Genomic DNA, 24,101 nt, shown 5'->3' on the forward strand with positions numbered 1-24,101 from the left:
TATTCAGGACTGCAATTACCCTGCCTAAATTGTACAGGTCTCTCTTTAATAGCTCTCATGTTCCTTGTCACTAGACACCTAATTGGTAACAGTAGGATAATTCACTGAAACAAAGGTGCAAAGTCCTAGTCTTTAAAATTCAAATTTTAAAGAAAAAATACACTCAGCGTGTATCGTCTAGCTTAGTGCATAGCACAATGTGGCCATCTAAAAGAGAAAAGGTGAGAGCTGGGTGGAAGTGTTTCTGATTGAGCACACACATTACAGTGTGCAAGGACCTGGTTTCAAGCCCCTGGTCCCTACCTGCAGGATGAAAACTTCATGAGTGGTGAAGCAGTGCTGCACGTCTTTTTCTCTCTCCTTATCTAACTCCTCCCTTCCCTCTCAATTTCTCTCTGTCTCTATCCAAAAAAAGAAGTGACTATCACTTGCTTTTTGTGTTCCTAATAAAAAGAATGATGAAGATCAATTTTGTTACAAGTACTTTTCTTTTTAATTAATTAATTAGTTCAGTTATTAAGGAGAAATAAAACCAGAGCATCACTCTGGCACATGTGATATTAGCAATAAAACTTAGGACCACGTACTCGAGAATCCAACATTTTGTCTGATGCCCCACCTCCTGGGCCACTATAAATTCTCTAGTTTTTGTTGATTAGCAAGCCTTATGGCCTTCTTTCTTCTGAGTGAATCCTATAAATCAAATGACCTGAGACAACAGACCCATTTTGGAGTATTTAAGTGTGTTTTGGTTTTTCTACCTAGGAGACTGGGAGCCAATTGTTCTTTTCCATTTCCCCACTTTCAGTTTATTTTTATATTATTATTGTTTATTTATTTATTTATTGCCTCTAGGGTTATCTCTGGGGCAATACAAATCCACTGCTCCTGGTGGACATTTTTACATTTTATTGGATAGGACAGAGAGAAATTGAGAGAGGAGGGGAATATAGAGAGGGAGAGAGGAAGATAGACACCTGCAGACCTGCTTCATCAGTTGTGAAGCAACCAGGATCATTGTGCGAGTCCTTGCACTTTGTGTGCTTAACCTGGTGCACCACAGCCTGGCCCCATCACTATTAATTTTCTTTTTACCAGAACACTCGTCAGCTTTGGTTTATGGTGGTTCCATGGATTGGACCTGGGGGCCCCAGAGCACCAGGTATGAATATCTTTTTGCACAACCATTATACTGTCTCCTCAGGCCCCTATTTTCAGTTTAACGACAAACCTGTATTTGATTTTCACCTTAGCATTAAAAAAATCAGTTGATTTTTTTTTCTTTTTGGGTGTGTGTATGTTCATTTGTTTTTTGCTGCTGTCATTTACCACTCTCAAACCAACATTCCCCCCATTTTTCATTTCAAATATAGGGAAAGAAGGAGAGCTCCCCACAATGTCAGAGCTCCCATTTGACACTGGGGCTTGAACCTGGGTCCCAGGTTCAACTAGGCAAACTATCTCCTGCCCTCCTTTTTCTCTTTTTTTTGTTATTATTATTTAAAATATTTTATTTATTTTCCTTTTTTGTTGCTTTTATCATTGTTGTGGTTATTATTGTTGTTGTTATTGATGTCGTTGTTGCCGGATAGGACAGAGTGAAATGGAGAAAGGAGGGGAAGACAGAGAGGGGGAGAGAAAGATAGACACCTGCAGACCTGCTTCACCATTTGCGAAGCGACCCGCTTGCAGGTGGGGAGCCGGGGACTCAAATCGGGATCCTTATGCTGGTCCTCGAGTTTCCCGCCATGTGCGCTTAACCCGCTGTGCTACAGCCTGACCCTGGTATTATTTTTTTTAAGGCAGAGTGGAGAATACACCCAACATCTCCTGCTTGCAAGACATTCTACCTGCTTTTGCTCATGGTGCTGTCCATGGTGGCAACGGGATTCGAGGAACTGAACCTAGGGCTTCATGCTTGGAAGGCATGTGCTGTACTGCTGAGTCATTTCTTGGACCCATTTTATTTTTCTTATCTGTGAAGTATGAACAGTGTTACTCACTTAGTGGAACTATCTGGAAGTCTGCATTACTTTGTAACAGTGCCTCTTCCATGGACAATCTCAGTATATATTACTTGATTGAAGTTTTGTTTTGTTTTGTCTTGTTTTCTCCAGGGCTTCACTTCCCTGGGCTGCTTTTTTTCCCAATAGAAATAGTGAGACCAAGAAGGGAGAGGAAGGCTTGGGGGGGGGGGGTTTACTGGAACCTGGAAGAAGCACACTATCCAAGTGAGCTATTTTGCTGGCTGTACTTGATTACACTTTAATAGGATGATAAGATAAAGTTCATCTTTCACGGCACTACAAAAAGCATCTGTAAAAATTTAGATTTCTGGGTAGAGGAGATAGCACATTTATGCAAAAAAAAAAAAACCACCCTTTCATGTCTGAGGCTCCAAATTCCCAGGTTCAGGAGTCAGGCAGTAGGGCAATGGGTTAAGCGCAGGTGGTGCAAAGTGCAGACACTGGTGTAAGAATCCCGGTTCAAGGCCCTGGCTCCCCACCTGCAGGGATGTCACTTCACAAGTGGTGAAGCAGGTCTACAGGTGTCTTTCTCTCCCCCCCCCTCTGTCTTCCCCTCCTCTCTCCATTTCTCTCTCTTATCCAACGACGACGACAACAATAATAACTACAACAATAAAACAAGGGCAACAAAAGAGAATAAATAAATATTTAAGAAAAAAAGAATTTTTTAAAAAGTTCCAGGTTCAATCCCCCCACCCCATCATAAACTAGAGCTGAGTAGTGCTCTGGTAAAAATTAATAATATTAAATAATTACAAAGATAAAAATTTAGAGTTCTGGGCCAGGGAGATGTGAAGCAGTAGCACATCAGCCTTGCACACTGGAAAGAATAGCTACTGTAGGTTCTAGAGCAGTGCTCTAGATTGTCTTTCTAAAAATAAATAAAAAGATCTAAAAATAAAAGTTAAGAGCTTTTTAGGAAGGGAGAATTAGCAAGTATAAAATAAGAATGTAATCAGTCACCAAGTTGCAGATGCTACTATGATTCCTTCCTTACTTCTCTGGGCAAATGACTCCACCAAGATGTTTTGAAACCCCACCTCTCCAGAGCCCTACCCCACTAGGGAAAGACAGAAACAGGCTGGGGGTATGGATTGACCTGTCAATGCCTATGTCTAGTGGAGAAGCAATTACAGAAGACAAAACTCTCATTTCTGCACCCAAAGTGAATTTTGAGGACAGAGTGTAGATAGCATAATGGTTATGCTAACAGACTCTCATGCTTGAGGCTCCAAAGTCTCAGGTTCTATCCCCCACATCACCATAAGCCAGAGCTGAAGAGTGCTCTGGTAAAAAAAAAAAAATTAAATTAAATTTTAAAATAATAATAAAATTTTTGGTCCATACTTCCAGAAGGGTAAACTATAGGGTAAGTAAACCAGAGGGATCTGTACTCCCACCCCACTAGACCTGAAGCATTTTTCACCAGAAATTCTATTTTTATGTCATCAATGAAAGAGAAGCAAATCTGGAAAACACCAGAGGAAGCACAATTTCGTTTAACTGAGAGAGAAGAGGGAAAATGGGAAGACATCTGGAAGTAGTAGGGCTGAACTAGAAAGGAAGTGAGAGGGCCAGGTGGTGACACACCCAGTTAAACGTACAAATTACCAAGCTTAAGGACCAGGGTTAGAGCCCTGCCCCCACCCCTGTAGAGGATCTGCTTCATGAGAGATGAAGCAGGTATCTATCTATCTATCTATCCATCTATCTATCTATCTATCTATCTATCTATCTATCTATCATCTTCATGTACTCTCTCAATTTCTCTTTGTCATATCTAGTAAAAAAAAAAAAGGGAATAAAAAAGAAGTGAAGGCAGAACTGTTGAAAAAGTTTTTTTTTGTGTGTGTACATATATATACACAGATATAGATAGTTATTGGATCAGCCCATATTGGTGACCTTGAGAAAACTACTGTAGTTTCTGATAGTGGGGATAGGACACAGAACTCTGGTGGTGGGAAGTGTATGGAATTATACTCACACTATATTACAATTTTGAAAATCAATATTAAATCACTAAAAAAATATAAAATAAGAACTTAATAGCCATATATTGTAGCAGCTCAAGCAGCATATTGGACTCTCAAGCATGAGGTCCTAAAATCAATCCCCAGCATTGTATATGCAAGAGTGATGTTCTGGTTCTCATTCTCTCTCTCTCTCTCTCTCTCTCTCATTCATCAATAAAAAAATATTTATTTTAATTTATTAATTATTAGAGAGTTTCACATGATGGAGAGAGACAAAGCAAATTTCAGGTACATGTGTTGCAGGAGATTGAACCAGGAACCCCAGGCATGAGAGCCTCATGCTCTATTAGTTGAGCTACTTTCCCAGCCACATTTAAAAGTCATTATGTTATAAGTCCTTCATATCTCTGGCAGTTCTAAAGGGATGAAGATCCAGGACGCATTATCTCTTGTGTGTTGGCTCATTTCTGGTTGTGCTCCTGTAACAGTTCATAGTTACCTCACTGTGACATGTCCTAAAGTTGAGAGCAAGTAGAAAGTTGGCTTCTGGGAGACTAGAGAGACAGCTTAATGATTATGCAAAATATTTTCATGCCTGAGGCTTCAAGATCCCAGGTTCAATGCTCAGCAACACCATAAACCAGGACTGAGTAGTGCTCTGGTCCCCCCCCCTCATTGAAATAAAAAAGAAAAGAAAAGGAAAACTTGGTTTCTATATATTCTTGAAGTTTCTCTAAAAAACATTCTAGATTTATGTAGAAATTTGGCTTTGTACAATATCTTCCTCCTTTTATTACTTTAGAAACATTTATTAGGTGCTGAACATGTTTTCCTTTTAAATTTTACTTTATTGTTGTTTCTTTTTGTAATTATTTATATTTACCAGAGTTCTGTTCAGCTCTGGCTTATGGTGGTGTTGGGGATTGAAACTGGGATCTTTGGTGCCACAAAGATTAAAGTGTTTTTGCACTATATCCACAGACTATCATCATTTATTTATATGACTAACCACCAGGGTTACATGCCGCAGCAGAAGCCATGGGTAGCCCAGAGACAAATCCCCATATTCTTGAGACTATTCTCCCAGGGAGACACCACAGACCTAGTAGCTGAGCTCCAGGCCAGACAGAGGTCAAAAGCAGTAGTCAATTCACTGAGCAGTTCCCACACTGAATTTTTTCAAAGGCTTTTAATTTCCAGTGTCTATTTTAATTAAATCCTGAAGCCATGTATAGCTTTTAAACTTAAGACTCTCTAGTTTTAAGTACATCCTTTATTTGAAAGTTGACACTATTGAGAGGATAACAGAAAAAAGAAAGAAAAGGAAAAGACACACACAAAAAAAAAAAAAAAGGAAAGAGAAAAAGAACAGAAAAACCACTGACAGTTTCCTTGCTCTGTTTGCTTAGTTTTTTTTTTTTTTTTTTTTGATCAATACTGTACATTTGGGGAATGCCAGTGAATTCATGTATATTTTTAACTTAATTTAAAAATAATAATAGTTATTATTTTTAGATAAAGATAGAGAAGACAGAGAGATAGAGAAAAAGAGAGAGAGACAGCTCAGGGCTAAAATTTCTTTCAGTGGTGAGGGCCAAATTTAAACCTAGCCACCTAGGCTTGAATGCAACCTGGGTCCTTGTACATGGTAATGTGTGTGCTCAACTGGATGTGTCAATCTCTGGCCCTCTATATACTTAAATATCTTAGTGTATGGTCTAAGGTGCTGGCATTTACCCCTAAAATATCTTTCCTTCTTTTTTTTAAGGTTGACATTTTTAGTACTTGCACATGGCAAAGCAGCATGCTAGCCTTTCGCACTGTAACATGTGCCACCACCTGGCCCCAGCAGCATGCTATCCTAGTGAGATATTTCACCAGACCTGAGTTAGAATCTCTTAAATATGTATTTGACTTTTCTTGTTCTTTGAATATTTTATTTATTAATGACAGACATTGGGAAAGGAGACAGAACCAGACATAACTCAGGTACATGCACTGTAAGCAATCAAACTCAAGACCTTATGCTTGAGAATCCAATACTTTTATCTACTGCACCACCTTCTAAACTGCTCTACTTGACTTTTCTTTCTTCCTTGGGGTAGAGTGGTAGAGGGGGAGAAAGGGAGAGAAAGATAGACACTTGCAGACCTGTTTCATCTCTCCTGAAACTGCCCATGCAGGTAGGGACGACAGGCTTGAACCTGGGTCCTTGTACATGGTAATGTGTGTGCTCAACTGGGTGTATCACCCCCTAACCCCCCATATACTTAAATATCTTAACGTATGGTCTAAGGTCCTGGCATTTCTCCCTAAAATATATATTTTTAAAGACATTTTTATTATTTTTTTGTTATAAATTGATCTCTTTTTTTAACATTTTAAATTCTTGGTAGTACTTAGTCAAATGATTTAGAATTACCTTTCACAATCCCCAAGTCAAATTTGTCCCTCACTTGCTTTTGTAATAAATTCAGCACAAGATTGAACATATGTACACAAAACAGATTTTTTCCCCTCAAGAAGCAAAGACTTTTAAAATATAATACAAAGTAAAAGGACAAAAATCACATTTACCAGGATCATTTAATAAGTATAGATAATAGTAGAAAGCAGAATTTTTTTCATCTCTTAAGTTTATCAAATAATTAGTACTCTTAAAAAAAACTATTATCTTTATTTATTGGATAGAGACAGCCAGAAATCTAGAGTGAAGGGAGCCATAGAGAGGGAGAGAGACAGAGAGATACAGGCAGCACTGTTTAACCACTCACAAAGCTTTCCCCCTGCAGGTAAGGTCTGGGGGCTCAAACTTGGGTCCTTGTGTATTGTAACATGTGCACTCAATCAGGTGCACCACCAACTGGCTCCAATAATTAGTACTTTAAAAATATTTTTCATTAGTGATTTAATATTAACAGGATTGTAAGTTAAAAGGGGTACAATTACACACAGTTCCCACCACTAGAGTTCCGTGTCCCATCCCCTCTAAAAGCTTCCCTATTCTTTATCCTTCTGCTGATCTCCAAGGCCCTAAAATTTCTTTTTTGTGGGGTGGGGTGGGGAGAAAGGTAGGACCAGATATTTCTGTCATATCTGAATCTCAGCTGCAGAGTGCTTTTGACTTTGAAACCATCCTATCTTGAATTTCTGGATCATACACATTCACAACTAGTCTAAGGGTGTCCTAGTGGTTTTGAATGATTGTGAACTGTCATCTGAGACCTCATAAGTAGCACTCTGCGGTTTAAATCAGGCCAGCTCAAAGGTCTTCCCTGACATAGCAGAAAAGCTTTGAATCCAAGATGGAAGAGTCCTTTCTCCCAGAGACTTCCTTTTGCAGAAGGGATGAAGATGGACTAGCAAAACTATTCCCAGGTGACTTCCACCAAGGAGAATAAATTAGTTTGTGTTGCTTATGTTATTTCCCTCTGCCCCATACCTAGAAAACCTGGAGACCATTAGAAGCAGCTGTCTCCTAGAAGTTTGTATCCTTCAACATCTGCAACCAGCACAAAGTCCTATGATGTGCTAGAGGGAGAGCTCCTCAATGGCAGAAGAGTCCTCAGCAGAGCATCTTGGGTCCCAACCCTTACCCCATCTTAGCCCAGGTCACTAGTATATAGTAGGTGCTAAATAAACATTCCATGCTGCATGGGGAGGTGAATCAGAAGTCAGGGTGGGACTTGCATGTGTGTGTGTGTACCCTGGCATTACATATGCCAAAGTGCACCTCTCTGTCTTTCACACACACACGCAGAATAAATATTTTTTCAGAAGTGTTCCCTACAAAGGCAGCACCCTTGGGCCCAAAGAACTTCCAGCCTCAGCTCCCTCCCACCTCCCCACACCACCTGCTGAGCTGCTGGCACCTGTAAGATCTGGATCCCTAGCTATCCAGCTGGTCTATTTCTTGTTTGCTTAACAGGAGATTCATTCACGTGACTGTTTTCTTTTTTCCATCGTCTAGAAAGAGTGGGAACAGTATATCCTGTGGTGCAAAGCTTATGGAGGAGTCCAGGTTTCAGTCTCACCTCCACGTTACTGCCCCCCCCCACATGCCTCCAAATATTTTGAGACGTAAAATGACACTCTATGCAACGGTTGCAACAATGGAACAGGATGAAGGAACCAGAGACCCGGCCCAAAACGCTGCCGGGGGATTATTATACAGCCTAGGCAGCCACGGGGCACAGTATTTCTCCAGAAACGTTTCCATCTGGCTGGGCCTGAACTGAGAATATTCCTGGTGCACTTGGTAAGCCATGAACGCACATTGAAATGCAATTGCTATGGAGACTGCGCCTCCACTGGTCTTTCTCTGAGTTCTCTTCTTGGGGTGCTTCAGAGTCCACGGGGTGTTCTTAAGATGGGGATCTGGGGCCACCCAGGGTACCGGAGACAGACCACTTGGTGCTGGAACCCTGCCCCAGGTTTGAAATATGGAGAGCCGCCCCAGGTAAGGGGTATGTGGGGAGGGGGCTGTTCTTCGGGTGTGCACCCCCAGCTTCCAGCTCCCCCGCTAGAGCGGGGACCACGTGCAGGAGCGGCTCCTGCAGGGTCTTTGGCGCGCAGTCGCGCTGGGGGACCTCAGGGACGCCCCGAGGCTTAGGCGGTGTTTGTGGGAGCGTTTGGGGAGGCCTGAGGACCCGCACCGTCCGGCTCCTCTCCTGCAAGTGAGTGCGCGGCTCTGGGCCAGCACCCGCGGAGCCTAGCCTGCGCCCGGTACAGTGCGCGCGCCCGTGCGGGGTGTGTGTGAGTGTGTGTGAGTGTGTGACAGTGTGTGTCAGGTGACTTGGGTCACGCAGTCTCTCTCCCTCCTCGGGGAGGAACTGCCGCGCTCCAGCTGACTCCTCCGCCGGCGGGCGGGGCGGGGAAGGGGGCTCGGGGCGCGCTGGGAAGCGCGGGACCCGGACCTGGACGCCGCCCGCCGCCGGGGACGTGCAGCCCCCGCCTCCCGCAAAGCTCCAGACAAAACCCCCATTCAGAAAAAGCTCGCGAGCAGCAGTCGAGGAGGCTCGCTCCTCCTTCCCTGCCTCCCGCCCCAAACCAGGCCCTCCTGCCGCCCCCCGCGATGAGCCAGGTGCTGGGGAAACCTCAGCCGGAGGACGAGGACGACGACGAAGAGGATGAGCTGGTGGGGCTCTCGGACTACGGGGACGGACCCGACTCCTCGGACGCCGACCCGGACAGCGGGGCGGAGGAGGGAGGTGAGCACGCGGACCCGGCCCCCAACCCTGCGCCTCCCTCCCCTCCCCGCACCCCTTGCGTCTTCCCGCCCCAGCTCCGGGCCAGGCGCGCGGGGCGCCGACTTGGAGAGAATCCAGGAGAGCGGAGTTGCGGGGTGGGGGCAGGGAGGGGCGCCAGCTGCAAAATGGGGGAACCCGGGTGCTTGTGGCGGAAGGGAGACCGGGAGCTCCCGGGAGGCGGAGAGGGGAAGGCTCGGCGCAGGAGGAAGGCGCGCTCCCGGGCCCTTTCCAGGGCGTGCTCGGGACCTCTTTCTGCTGCCGTTGAAGCGGGGGTGGCGGCGGGGGGAGGTCAGATGTCGCGCTAAAAAAAGGCAGCCGGTGGCAGCGTGACTGGCAGGGTCGCGGGGCAGCTGCGGGTGTCAGTCTTGCTGAGTGCAGCGGCGGGAGAGGTCCCGGGGCCACGGGGCCACGGGGCCGCAGGTCGAGTGGTCCCGGAGATGCACCAGGTGACTCGGGAGTCGCTGCATGAGCGCTGGTTTCCCGGGTTCCTGGCTGGGGCGGTGGTTAGGACACCTTATCTGCGGTCAGGGTGTCGCCACCTGGGCACTGCTGCGCCTGCCCGGGAGTGAGCGCGGGGCGGGGTAAGTATCCCCGCCTCCTGTGCCCCGCCCCCTTCAAGCAACTTTCCTGTTCAAAAAGTGGAATTTAGCAATTGTCCAGTCCACGGGACCTCCCGCATTTCATTCTTAATGGTTAAGGAAGTTGAGAGGTCTTTTTTTTTTTTTTTTAAAAGGATTCCAGCACCGCTCCTCTTTTCTTTTGTTTTTGTTTTGCTCCAAAGGAAGGAACAAGTCCTTTATTGTAAGGTCACTTGCAGAGGTCAATAGAATGAGAAGGTTAAACTCCACAATTCGGAAGCTGGGTACATCCTAGAGAAGGAACTTCAGTGTTCCCCCCGCCCTACTTTGTGGGAAGGATAAAAGTGCTTTTGTGACTTGAATTCATTGAACGTATTTTAAATTCCTGATAGGAAATCTTTCTCTTAGATATGGTAGGCAGCTTTTTAATGAATTCGAAAGGGGCGAAAGTTAACCAAAAGAAGCTTCCCAAATACCCCTTTTTTCATAACTGACTCCCCTTACACTGTCTTGTACTTTTGGGAGGTTCTCTCCTTTTCTGTTAAGCCAGCAGCCACATTTTTGTAGATAAAGGCTTTCCACCCTTTTGTTGGAGTCTCTTGGGCTACCTTTGGTAATTAAACTGTTGGGATCCCTTCATTATCATTCCAGTTGCTTTCCTTAGCTCCTCCCAGATTCTTTGGAGATTCCTGAGAGATTCTGAATGGAGATGTATTTACAAAGTATTTGAAATGGAAGATAGGCCTTGTGGTTGCTGTGAGACTTAAAAAAAGAGAAAAAAAGAGATTTTAGACCAAGAAAAGCCTAGTGATATGATATTGTGCTGGGAGGCAGGAAAGGTTCCAGGAAAAAGCACTACATTTGTATATTCTGTAATCCCTTGGAGGGGGTGCTTTAAAAACATTACTTGGGATGGGGGGGGGAGATAGCCTAATATTATGCGAAAACAAACAAACAAACAAAACCCAAAGCCCCGAGGGCCCAGGTTTAATCTCCAGCATCACCATAAGTCATAGTTGAGTACTTTGGTCTCTGTGTATCTTTCTCTCCAGTGTAGACTCATTAAAAATAATAATAATAATTATATATATATATATATAATACTTTTACTCTGGGGACTTGACGTTGAAGTGATATTAATACAAAGCTGGAGGGGTGGGTTTTCTTGAACTGTCTTTTCTTTCTTTTAAGATTTTATTTATTCATGAGAGAAGGAAAGAGAAAGAAGACCAGAGCATTACTCTGCCTGGAATCGAACTCAGCCTCATGCTTGAGTGTCCAAAAACTTTATCCATTGCAGCACTTCTCAAACTATGAACCTGTTTGTTAGCGAGCAAAAATCAAACCACCATCCACTGCAAGGAAGCAAAAGATGTTTATTCACGAATTCGAATCCGGGCCGAGTGGTGGTGACTGACAGCAGTCTACCAGCTCGACCCTGAACAAGGCTCAAACCACACAATTTATAGGAATTCAGACTACACTCAGGGAGGGGGAACATATCACCTTATTAGCCTATATCCAATAACATGTTATAGAAAACGCAAAATCCAATCATTTCAAACTTAGCAAAAGCATGATCTATTCAAAGCAAAGCGCGGGCTAGTTTCAAACATTGCAAAATCACACAACCAATAGAATCTAGCCAGGTAGGGTCACCACATCCCCCCACCATCAGCTGCCCCTTCCTAGAAAATAATTTCCTAGTGCAAAGGCCCTGATAAGCTCTGCCTGTTTGCAGGGTCTTGGTAAACAACCGGTGGCTTACTGACTAGGTCCTGTTCTTCAAGGGGGAAAGGGCAAGGAATTTTCCATCTCATACTACAAACAACTTATACTAAAAGGAACTTAAAAACTTCTGCATAAAAAGAGAACTTCAAGGCTACTGCCTTTTACACTATTATTATTATTATTGTTATTATTATTATTACCCCAAGCTAGATCACTACTTAGCTTTGGCATTTGGTGGTACCAGAGATTGGACCTCAGGGCTCCAGGCCTTGGAGCCTCAGGCATGAGAGTCATTTTTGCATAATCATTGTGCTATCTCCCCAGTCTTAAAAGTCTGGCTTCAGTTACTCCCCTCAACTCCTAACCTGGGCCAACCCATCTGGTAACTGAGGCCTTAAGCAATAAGTTCTTGGGGTCAGCCTGCCATCCTGTATTGCATGTATGTCTGTAGACATAAGTATACTGTGACAAATAAAGCAACACATGGGCATTTGCTCCTTCCTGGGAGATAACTGAAGTTAGGTCTGTCTCCACCAGGTCCTACTGTGAGGCTGTAGTCTGTTCTGAAGCGACTTCCTCCTCCATTAGCAATTCCTCAGTCCTTGTTCTTTCCAAGTGGCCCTGGTTTTGATTTGCTGGCTTAGGCCAGAGTGCAGATTCTCTATCAGGACATTCACTTTCTAGATTAGCTGACAGGCATTCACAGCAATTCTAGTGAGGACTGTGCCCATCAACAGTCATGGCAACTGATAGGGTCCTGGAGCCTTATGTTGGGAGTTGTGACTTTGCTCTGCTGGCTCCTCACAGTAGCCCCAAAGGTCACCCCGTTTTTAATGTCTCCTGGGCATATGTTGTGTTAGAATCCAGTGTTCTGTATTAGTGACATTTATATTTACTTACTCTGAAACTTTAGAAATGGAAAGGTGGGGGAGGCACCTTGTTAACTTTGAGAAAAGATGGTTATGGTGCACTTTGAACCTTGAGCAAGGAACTTCTTCAATCCTCCCTCCTTCCTAATGGCTTTGGTTTAGTGTACTCACTTACCAGAGAGCTGAACTTTTCCCGTGAGGTTCATAAAGCTGCACTTGCCATAGGTTGCTAGATGATCAGTGTGGCTAGTTAAGCTGAAAAATAGTTTGCCAGGAGCTACATGAAAGTATATGGAGTGGGTGGGTGGGGCGGTAGTGCAGAGGGTTAAGCACACTTGGCACAAAGCACAAGGAGCAACAGAAAGGTCCCAGTTCGAGCCCCTGGTTCCCCACCTGCAGGGGAGTCGCTTCACAAGCGGTGAAGCAGGTCTGCAGGTATCTATCTTTCTCTCTTCCTCTCTGTCTTCCTCTCCTCTCCATTTCTCTCTCTGTCCTATGCAACAACTACAACATCAATAACAACAATAATAACTACAACAATAATAACAAGGGCAACGAAAGGGGGAAAAAAGCAAATTAAAACAAAAGTATATGGATTGGAAGTGAATCATTGATTTTTCATTTCCCTTAAGTATTTATTTATTTATTATTGGATAGCGACAGAGAAATTAAGGGGGGAGGGAGAAATTAAGAGTGGGAGAGAGACACCTGTAGCTCTACTAAACCACTCATGAAGCTTTCCCCTGCAGGTGGGGACCAGGAGCTTGAACCTGGGTCTTTGTCCACTATAGTGTGTTGAGGTCAACTAGGTGTGTCACTGCCTGGCTTCATCCCTTAAGTCTTATAAGGAAGCCCTGATCTTATTTTTAAATCAAGGGCCTTGTAAGTTTTTTTTTTCCCCTCCCCACATTGTGCTAAGTTTTGAAAATGTAGTGCAGACTTAAATTGCACTTCTCTGGCTTGCCCTCCAAATGTTATTCATGAATAGCAGGAGTGTTTTCAGGCATTTTGGTTTTGTTTAAGGACACATTTGGATCTCTAGACTTTTCAGGGTAGTTAATTAAGAGATAAGATGGGTCTCACCTTCAGTCCCCTGCTCCAGATAAAATTTGAAATGATAATTAAGCCACTAAAAAAAACTACATAAAAAATATGCTTTTTCACTTTATTTTTTACACCAGAGCTCAATTCTGGCTTATGGGGTTGAACCTGGGGTCTTTGGTGCCTCTTGCATGAAAATCTTTTTGCATAACCACTATGCTATCTCCCCAGCCCTAATGATTGTTTTTAGACACTTGGATTTTTGACAGATTCCTGTGATTGAAAAACTGCAATAATGGGCAAGGGAAATAGCATAGTGGTAGATGCAAAAAGACTTTCATGCCTGAGGCACAGAAGATCCCAGCTTCAATTTCCTTTAGCTAGAGCTGAGCATTGCTCTGGTCTTGATCAATCTCTCTCTCTCTCTCATAAAAATAAATAAAATTGGGAGTAGCCGGTGGCACACCCAATGAGCACACATGTTATAACTCACAAGGACCAGGTTCAAACCCTCAGCTCCTACCTGCAGGGGGGAAACTTTCCAAATGGTGAAGCAGTGCTGCAGGTGTCTCTCTCTCCCAGAGTCTGTCTTTACCATTCATTCCCTCCCAGTTTCTCTCTGTAGCAAATAAGTAAAAATATTTAAAAAAATAAAATAAAACAAAAAATACTGCAATAACAAGGACACTGACAAAAAGCTCTATTTGATTAGAAAGAGAAATGCGGTCTCCCAATTTTTAGGGGGGACAGTTGCTCACCCACAGCTCAGCCACAGGCAGTCTTGGTTCCAGCGTTTGTACTTAGGGTCTGAGGAAGTGACAGCTGAGGTAGATACTGGAAGCTCAACAAAACTTGGGTCAGCAGGTGATACTTCCCTGATGCATTCAAGTGCAACGGATTTAGCTACACAGATTTATTAGCCATTAGCATTTGCTTTTATATTTTTCATTAAAACAGTTTAAAATGTTCTTAGTGAGGGGGCTGGTGCAATCTTTCTTATTTTAGTACGAAGTGCAAGGATCTGAGTTTGAGCCCTCTGCTCTCCACAGCAGTGAAGCAGGTGTGCAGGTGTCTTTCTCTTCCCTTCTCTTTCTTCCCCTCCTCTCTTAATTTCTCTCTGTCCTCTCCAATAAAAAATGACTGCCAGGAGTAGCGGATTCGTAGTGCAGGTACCGAGCCCCAGCAATAAAACTGCAGGCAAAAAAAAAAAAAGGATTCTTAATGAATGGATTCTTAATTCTTAATGAATACACCTTCAGATGCTTCCTTGAGACTCAGCTGAGACAGTCCACCTCCTGCTGCTGAAACTGGTTTTGAAGCCACATCATGACATGGTTTAGGAGAGTCTTAAATTTGTGGAAATGTGAGTCTCTGTAATTGTTCCTTATCCAAAGAGAGCTGGATTGAGTGCTGGCCATAACTTACTGTGTTGGATTTTCTTCTAGCCTTGGAAATGTAGCTATCTAGAAGAGTTGGAATAGACAGAGAGGAGGTACAGGATAGTTACAGTAAAGTCAGGTGACTAAGGTCAAACTTGAGGCACAAGCTTGTTTGAATATATGTATTTGAATATATGTATTAAGGGTGTAGTCACCAGGTGGAGAACATACTTTATGCATGAGGACCGAAGTATGAATCCCTAGCACCACCACCCACATAGAAACCTTGCATGGGACAGAGGTCTCTTTTTTTCTCTGCTCTCCTCTCTCTCTCTCTGATACTGAAAGAAAGAAGGAAAAAGAGTCTACCAGCAGCAGTGGAATCATGCAGACTCATAAAACTCTGACAAGCCCCCCCCCCCAAAAGGGGGGAATACATTTACTATTTAGAGAGCATGTTTTTATATCAGCTGTTCTGTAAATATGTTTCATTTACTCACAGATAATTGTGATTCCCTACTTTTATCAAAAACACTCTCCCATTTTAATAATTAGAACTGGTGGTGGCAGTCTAATGGAGATAAAGGCAGAAGAAGGGGCTGGGTGGTGGTGCATCTGTTAATGCACACATTACCATGTGTAAGAACCCAGGGTCAAGCTCCAGTACACACCTGCTGAGAGGAAACTTCACAAGTGCTGCAGGTATCTCTTTTTGCCTCTCTACCCCCATTACCTTTCAATTTCTCGCTGTCCTGGTTTTTTTTTTTTTTTTAAGGAATAAAGGCAGAGGCAGCATGGGCTGGCTTTGTCTCTTACATAAGTAAATGATTAAATAATAAAAGCTATAAAGATTTATTTACTTATTAATGATAAAACCAGAGGATTACTCTGGCACGTGCAATATTAGGGATTAAACTCAGGACCTCATGCTTTTAAGTACAGGACTTTAGCCACTGAGCTGTGACCATGTGCTGTGACAAGATTTTTTAGAAAGATTTGTTTTACTTACTAATAAGAGAATAAGAAACAGAACATCATTCTGGCATATCCCTTGCTGGGGATCAGACTGAGACCTCATGCTTCCAAGTCTGACATTACCTATTGTGCCACCTCTTGGGCTGAAGCTTGTGTTTTGTTTTTTTTTTAAGTTTTTATTTATTTATTTATTTATTCCCTTTTGTTGCCCTTGTTTTTTATTTTTATTGTTGTTGGTGATGTCGTTGTTGTTGGATAGGACAAAAAGAAATGGTGAGAGGAGGGGAAGACAGTGACGGAGAGAAAGACACTTGCAGACCTGCTTCACCGCCTGTGAAGCGACTCCCCTGCAGGTGGGGAGCCAGGGGCTTGAACTGGGATCCTTAGATGGTCCTTGCGCTTCACTCCACCTGTGCTTAACCTGCTGTGCTACCTACCGCCTGACTCCCAACATGGTGTGTTCTATCAGATGCACTACCACTCGACCCCTCATCTTTCTCTCATATCCTTCTTCATTGACTAGGCCTAATTTTTTTTTATTATTTTATTTTAATCAGAGTACTGCTCTGCTCTGGTTTATTTGGTTCGGGGATTGAACCTTGGACTTTGGAGCCTCAGGCATGAGAGGTTTTTTTAAAATTTCTTTATTGGGAGATTAATGTTTTACAGTTGACAGTAAATACAATGTTTGTACATGCATAGCATTTCTCAGTTTTCCACATAACAATACAACCCCCACTAGGTCCTCTGTCATCCTTTTCCAGGACCTGTACTCGATGAGAGTATTTTTGCATAACTATCTCTCTCACCTAGCCAGGCCTAATTATTATTATTATCTTCTGATTTGTTTATTCAGAGAGAGAGAGAGAAAAAAAAACCAGAGCATCACCCTAGCATATTCGATACTAGAAATCAAACTCGAGACCTCTTGCATGCAAGTCCAGTCTTGCTGTGCCTCCTCCTGGACCACTCAAGGCCTACTGCTTTTTACTGGTGCTCTGCCATTTCTAGATTAAGTAATTTTCTTGCTGATGTTCAAGACTAATTGTGGCACAGTTGGATGACATCTCCTTATAATGCAGCTCTTTAGTAAATGGGGTTCCCAGGCATTTTCATAGTCTGGCTACAGAGCTGGACTATTTGGGGGACATTTTGGTGCTGACATGACTCAGTACAAGATATGCATGTCGAGGGCCCCTGGCCACAGTAAGTTAAACTTTTTCTAGGTGCTAAGTTCATCTTCTTGATAATCAAGAGTTGATCTGCACTAAAGTCAGATAGGAAGCTTTTTTTTTTTTAAGCTTTGACTTATATAGTTTCAAATTCTGTTTACTTTGATCACGCTTTAACCACTGTTGAGTGTTTATAGTGCCTTCTTGGAGACATTGGTGGTTTTATCTTTAGAGGTCAATGTTATCAGTTTGAGGGTTGGAGATGACATTGTATGCTAGGCATGTGGTCAGAGAACGCTAAACTGTTGGTTGGTAAGTTGTTGGAATGGGCTTGAGTTGTTTCTTTTTCTTTTTTCTTTTGATTATTGCTGGGGCTTCACTGCTTCAGGCTGACTTTTTAAAAATAGACAGAAAGACATCGCCACAACAAAGCTTCCTTTAGTAGTAGTGCGATGGGTTGAAACTGGGCTGTTTTTGCCACTGGGGCTATTGCTGGGGCTCAGTGTCGACACTATGAATCCACCACTCCTGGAGACTGTTTTCCTTTTTTTTTTAATTTCTATTTTATTTGATATGATAGAGAAATTGAGAGGGGAGACGGAGGAAAAGAGGGAGAAAGAAAGGAAGGCGCCTGTAACACTAGCCTTACCATTTGTAAGACATCCCTCCTGCAGGGGGACAGGGGCCCAGGAGCTCAAACCTAGGTCCTTGCACATGGTAAGGTGTGTGCTAAACTGGGCGCACCACTGCCTGACCCCATAAGATTTCTTTTATTGGGAGAGAACCAGAGCATCATTCTGGCGCATGCAATGCCATGGATCAAACTTAGGTCCTCATGCATGTGAATTCAGAATTCTATCATGGTGCCACCTTGTGGACCAACTTGTTTTGTCTTTAAACCATTTTCCCTAAACTCATTCATCTCTTTTATACTTCCTCTTCTTTAAGACTCAGATGTTGTTTCTCCAGGGAGCCCTCTCTGAACCCTTAGCACCTAGACAGCAGTGCATTGTAATTGTCAGTCTTCCTTGTTTGGCTTCTCTTCTAATAACTCAGTGAAGAACCTTTTCTTTGTGTCTGCAGCTCTGGCTCAGCCCTGTCTGACATTTGGCAGGCTTGCAGGGAAGCTTTATGAAAGGAGAACAAACTGCCCTCTTGTAAATTTCACCTGATTCCAGCTACTTTCTCCCAACCCTGCTGTCACTTTGAAAGCCATCTCTTCTGGGGTTCCAGCTCTAGTCACAAATTCTTTATGGATCTCTTCTAATTTCTTGAAAGTACTAGTTCTTAGCAAGTACTAGTCCCACATTCTCCTACGGTTCCCTTATGGCTTCTCACTGTTGCAGTACTAGGTGCAGTAAATAAGTATTGGACTCTCAAGCATGAGGTCCTGAGTTCCATCCCCAGTGTCATATGTGCCAGAGTGATGCTCTGTTTTTTTTTTTTCCTTTCCATACTATTGTTCTTTTATATATATATATATATATATAATTTTTATTTATAAAATGGAAATATTGACAAGACTATAGGATAAGAGGGGTACATTTCCACACAATGCCCACCCCCAGAACTCTGTAACCAATCCCCTCCCTTGATAGCTTCCATATATATATATATATATATATATATATATATATATATATATATATATAATTTTTTTTTTTTGCCTGCAGGGTTATCACTGGGGCTAGGTGCCTGCACTATAAACCCACTGCTCCTGGAGACCATTTTTCCCTTTTTGTTGCCTTGTTGTTATTGTTATTGTCATTGTTGCCACTGCTGTTTTGTTGGCTAAGACAGAGAAATCGAGAGAGGAGGGGAAGACAGGGAGAGAAAGATAGACATCTGCAGACCTGCTTCACCGCAGCCCTGTCCGCCCACCTGCAGGTGGGGAGCCATGGGCTTGAACCAGGATCTTTGCTTGGGTGCTTGCACTTTGCCACCTTGTGCGCTCAACCTGCTGCACTACCACCTGGCCCCCCAGCTTTCCTATTCTTTATCCCTCTGGGAGTATGAACCCAGGGGTCATTATGGAGTGCGGAAGGTGGAAGGTCTGGCTTCTGTTCTTAATATACTTTTTAAAGTTTATTTTTAAAGAATTTATTTACTTATTAATGAGAAAGATAGCAGAAGAGAGAGAGAGAGAAAGAACCAGACATCACATATGATGCCAAGGTTTGAACTCGGGACCTCATGCTTAAGGGTTCAATGCTTTATTCACTGCGCCACCTCCCAGACCACTATCTCTCTCTCTTTAGTTTTTTTTTTCAACTTTATTTTTTCTTTATTGGATAGAAACAGCCAGAAATTGAGAGGGTAGGGGGAGATAGAGAGGGAGAGAGAGACACACACCAGCAGCACTGCTTCACTACTCACAAAGCTTCCTCACAGCAGGTAGGGACTGGGGGCTCCAATAGTTGCTCTCAACCAGGTGCGCCACCACCTGGCCTGCTCTTTAATATTTTATTTTATTTATTTATGTATTTTTATAATAGACACAGAAACCAAGAAGGGGGTCAAGAGGGAGAGAGTAAGAGAAATACTTGCAGCACTGCTTCACTGCTTGTGAAGCTTTTCTATTCCAGATGGGGACTAGAGGCTGGGTCCTTGAGTTTTGTAATGCATGTGTTCTATCAAGTGCTCCACTGCCTGGTCCCCTCTAGGTTGACTTTATGAAACCTGAGTAAGTGATGCTTACACTAATGTTGAGACCAAGCCTTTCCAGGAGGGAAGAAGGTCCAGATGTTCCCTGGTATAAACTTTCTACTCTCATTTCTGGAGTGGTGTTGGACCCTCTGAGTAACCCTATGAGGGATTCTGAAGCACATATAGATATTTTTTTATTCTTAGCTTTTTTTTTTTTCATTAGTGATAGTGTTTCCACCACCAGAGTTTTGTGTCCCCATCGCCTTCAATGGAAACTATAGTAGTTCTCCCATGGTCACAGATATGGGTTGACTATACCTATTATTTCATATATATATACCTTTTTGGTGGGTCCGGTTTTTTTATGCTCCTGCCTTCATTTTTTTTTTTTTCCTTTCTGAATTATTTGCCCATTAAAAAAATTTTTTTTTTTTTATTTAAGAAAGGATAAATTAACAAAACCATAGGGTAGGAGGGGTACAATTCCACACAGTTCCCACCACCTAATCTCCATATATCCCACCCCCTCCCCTGATAGCTTTCCCATTCTCTATCCCTCTGGGAGCTTGGACCCAGGATCATTGTGGGTTGCAGAAGGTGGGAGGTCTGGCTTCTGTAATTGCTTCCCTGCTGAACATGGACGTTGACTGGTCAGTCCATACTCCCAGTCTGCCTCTCTCTTTCCCTAGTAGGGTGGGTCTCTGGGGACGTGGAGCTCCAGGATACATTGGTGGGGTCTTTAGTCCAGGGAAGCCTGGCCGGCATCCTGATGGCATCTGGAACCTGGTGACTGAAAAGAGAGTTAACGTACAAAGCCATACAAATTGTTGAGCAATCATGGACCCAAAGGTTGGAATAGTGGAGAGGAAGTGTTAGGGGGTACTCACTGCAAACTCTAGTGTACTTCTGCTTTCAGGTATATATTTTGCAGTAGTTTATGGGTACTTGTGAACATATGCTCTCTCTCACCGAAACTAGTGTATATCTAGGTTTTGGGACTTTGTTAGAAAGTGAACCACCTGGTATGGAATTAGAGAATACTATGAAAGGAAAGGTCTCACCCGAGTAGTGAAGCTGAAGGGTAGTCATTCCACATGTGAAGTCTCTGGACACAGTCTGTCTGAGGTGAAGCATGTTGAGGTGGCAATCGTTGTGTTGATTAGGTTGCGATCGGCTGATGCAATATTATTTGATATGGATTGGGAGAGGCATACAGGAAAGTGGGCCCTATCCAAAGTTTCCAGGACTGGGGGAAGTAGAGGCTCTATAGTGGAGATGTGAGGTTCCTGCTGTCTTAGGGTTCAAAAAGACAATGGATAGTAAATGTCATCATCACATTATTTTGGTAATTGGGTTAACTTTGAAAAGTCCTTTTGTTAGGGTTTGCTGTACAGTACCCAGTATCTTGTATATAGCTGTGCTATTGGTTGCTTTTGATCTACTTGGTCTAGGCTTTTGAGAGAGTTCGCATAGCAAATACACAGCCTATATATTAAAAAGATTCAGTCTGTGTTTTAAAACTTTGAGACATACAATTAATTTTCCCCCTCTCATATTAATTAACTAGTGATTTATATGACTACATTTTACTAGGAGTGTACATAAACATCATTCCCACCACCAAAAGACTGTGACCCATCCCTCCCACCCACTCCCACCCCCCACTGGCCCAGGAAGCTGCATGTCTACCCCTCACCACAGGGTTTTTACTTTGGTGCCCTACTTACAATTTGGTCAGGTCCTGCTTTTAGTTTCCCTTTCAGATCTTCTTAGTCAATTTCTGTTGATGAGTGGGATCATCCCATACTCATCTTTGTCTTTCTGACTTAGCTCACTTAACATAATTCCTTCTAGCTCTGTCCAAGATGGGTCAGAGAAGGTGGGTTCATTGTTTTTGATAGCTGCATAGTATTCCATTGTGTATATATACCACAGCTTTCTCAGCCACTCATCTGCACCTGGGTTGCTTCCAGGTTTTAGCTATTATGAATTGTGCTGCTATGAACATAGGAGTACACACCTCTTTTTGGTTGGGTGTTATGGAGTCCTTGGGGTATAACCCCAGGAGAGGAATTACTGGATCATATGGAAGGTCCATGTCTAGCCTTCTGAGAGTTTTCCAGACTGCTCTCCACAGAGGCTGTACCAAATTACATTCTCACCAGCAATGCAAAAGGGTTCCTCTGTCCCCACAACCTCTCCAGCATTTGTTGCTGCTGTCCTTTTTGATGTATGCCATTCTTACAGGAGTGAGGTGGTATCTTAGTGTTGTCTTAATTTGCATTTCTCTGACAATCAGTGACCTAGAGCAGTTTTTCATATGTTTGTTAGCCTTTTGGATCTCCTCTGAGGTGCATGTTTTGTTCATATCCTCTGCCCATTTTTGGATGGGGTCATTTGCTTTTTTGGTGCTAAGTTTGCTGAGCTCTTTATATATTTTGGTGATTAGTTTCTTGTTTGATGTATGGCATGTGAAGATCTTCTCCCATTCTTTGAGGGGTCTCTGTTTAATAGTTTCTTTGGATGTGCAGAAGTTTTTCAATTTGATGTAGTCCCATTGATTTGTTTCTGCTTTAGTCTTCCTTGCAATTGGTTTGATTCATCAAAGATGTCCTTGAGGTGTAGGTGGGAAACTGTTTTACCAATGTTTTCCCCTAAGTATTTGATTGTTTCTGGCCTGACAGAGGCTCCTGCCTTCATTTTTTTTTTCTTGGTTAGAGTCAGTCAGAAATCAAGAGGGGAAAAAGAGATGGAGAGGGAGAGAGACAGAGAGAGACACCTGCAGCCCTGCTTCACCACTCGAGAAGCTTTCCTCCTGCAGAGGTTGGGACCGTCATTTCTTTTCCAGGTCACACCTATACCTATAACTACTTCTGAATGTCCTTCCTTTTTTTCTTCTTCTTTCTGGTAAGGGGAACAGTGCAAATAGTACCTGACTTCCTCTGTTGTTCTCGAATCTAGGTTCTCTTTCTGTGATGGTACAAAAACAAGATTCCAGGGGGCTGGGCAGTGGCACACCCAGTTAAGTACATACACATTACCCTGCTCAAGGACCCGGGTTTGAGCCCCCACTTTCCACCTGCAGGGGCATGCTTTACAAGTGGTGCAGTAGATCTGAAGGTACCTATCTCCCTCTCTATCTCCACTCCCCTTTCCTATCCAATTAAAAAAAAAAAAAGAGGCCACTGGGAGCAGTGGATTCATAGTGATAATCCTAGAGGCAGTTAAAGAAAAAAGTTTCAAAAACAAGATGCTTGGTGACAGATGCTTCGGGTCCTGGTGGAATTGGAATTCAGAGCCTATTGGTCTTCTTTCCCTACCCTTTACCCATTTGGGAGTATGGACCAAAGTTCCTTTTGGGGTGCAGAAGGTGGGAGTTCTGTTTTTTGTAACTGCAACAGAAATGAGGTATTTAGAGGAAGGATAGCAGAGAAATAGAGAGGCTTTTTATTTGTGTTTTTGTTGTTCGTTCTCTTTTCTGACATAAGCTGCCTTCTGATCAGTAGCAATGGCCTGCATTTATGTGGCCTTCACTTTGGTCCACAGTAAAAAAATCTGTTAAAAGCCAGCACCCACATATGTATAAGTAATTCTTAAAATGCTTCACTAAGTGGTATTTGCTCTCTTTATGCCAGATGAATCCTGATAATTTCTTCACTTTCTTTGTTTCTTTCATGAATGATATTTAATTGGTGCTTGAGGGTCTGGGTGAGAAGAACTCCATTGTGTGACATGGGGCAGATTCCATTCCACAGGCTCCTCAAATGTAAAGTAGACTAGTAGCTACTTCTTTGGTGAGTGAAGCTTGTAGAAATATCTTGTGCACATTTTTTCCATTTATTGATTTTTAATTTTTGGTTGTCCCTGGGACTTCACTGCTCTGAGCCAACTTTTTTTCTGAGAGAGAGGCAGAGAGAAAGAGAGAGAAAGGGAAAGACACCACTGCACTAAAGCTTCACCATCATGGTGGTAGCTGGGTTTGAATCTGGGTTACAAGCATGGCAAGCCTTCCTAGGTGAGCTATTTCACCTGCCACCCAGTATATTTTGTCACCTACCAGTTCAGCATGATAAAATGCATTTGCATGGGACTAAGGGATCTTCACAGACTTGATGGTGCTTTACTGATCACCCTTTCCCCACTGTCCTTGCTGTTTACAATTAGAGACCCATGCTTGAATTCAGCAGAGGAAAGGAAATATTTCCACCTGCAGTGGTATATTATAGCAGCAGGTCTGTTTTCCACTGCAGTTCTGTATCTATCTATGCCTTCTTTCACAGTGGTCTCCCCATTTCCCAGAGGGCAGGCACTAGCTTCCAGGCTATGGATGATGATACTACCCACATTGCAGATTCTGCCTAAGATGAGTTTAAATTGACACCAGCACTCAGCAGTATAAAGTGGCAAGAAACAGGGATATTTATACACACTTAAAATATTTTTATGCTTGTACACAAT

The 24,101-nt window shown here is 43.0% G+C and overlaps 1 protein-coding gene across 2 annotated transcripts in view; it reads left to right on the forward strand.

Moving 5' to 3' along the window:
• Positions 1-8,780: 8,780 nt before the first annotated feature.
• The window catches only part of RRAGD (Ras related GTP binding D), a 41,904-nt gene continuing 26,583 nt past the window's right edge, over positions 8,781-24,101 (forward strand). The window contains exons 1-2 of one of the 2 annotated variants that reach the window (XM_060205479.1): positions 9,075-9,213; positions 14,731-14,834. In XM_060205479.1, the coding sequence (XP_060061462.1) occupies positions 14,798-14,834 (37 nt within the window). In that variant the 5' untranslated portion in view covers positions 9,075-9,213; positions 14,731-14,797. Of the gene's footprint in view, positions 9,214-14,730; positions 14,835-24,101 lie in introns of both variants that reach the window. The other variant, XM_007533532.3, reaches the window with a different exon arrangement.

This window comes from Erinaceus europaeus, chromosome 13 (genome assembly GCF_950295315.1).
Source record: "Erinaceus europaeus chromosome 13, mEriEur2.1, whole genome shotgun sequence".
NCBI lineage: Eukaryota > Metazoa > Chordata > Mammalia > Eulipotyphla > Erinaceidae > Erinaceus > Erinaceus europaeus.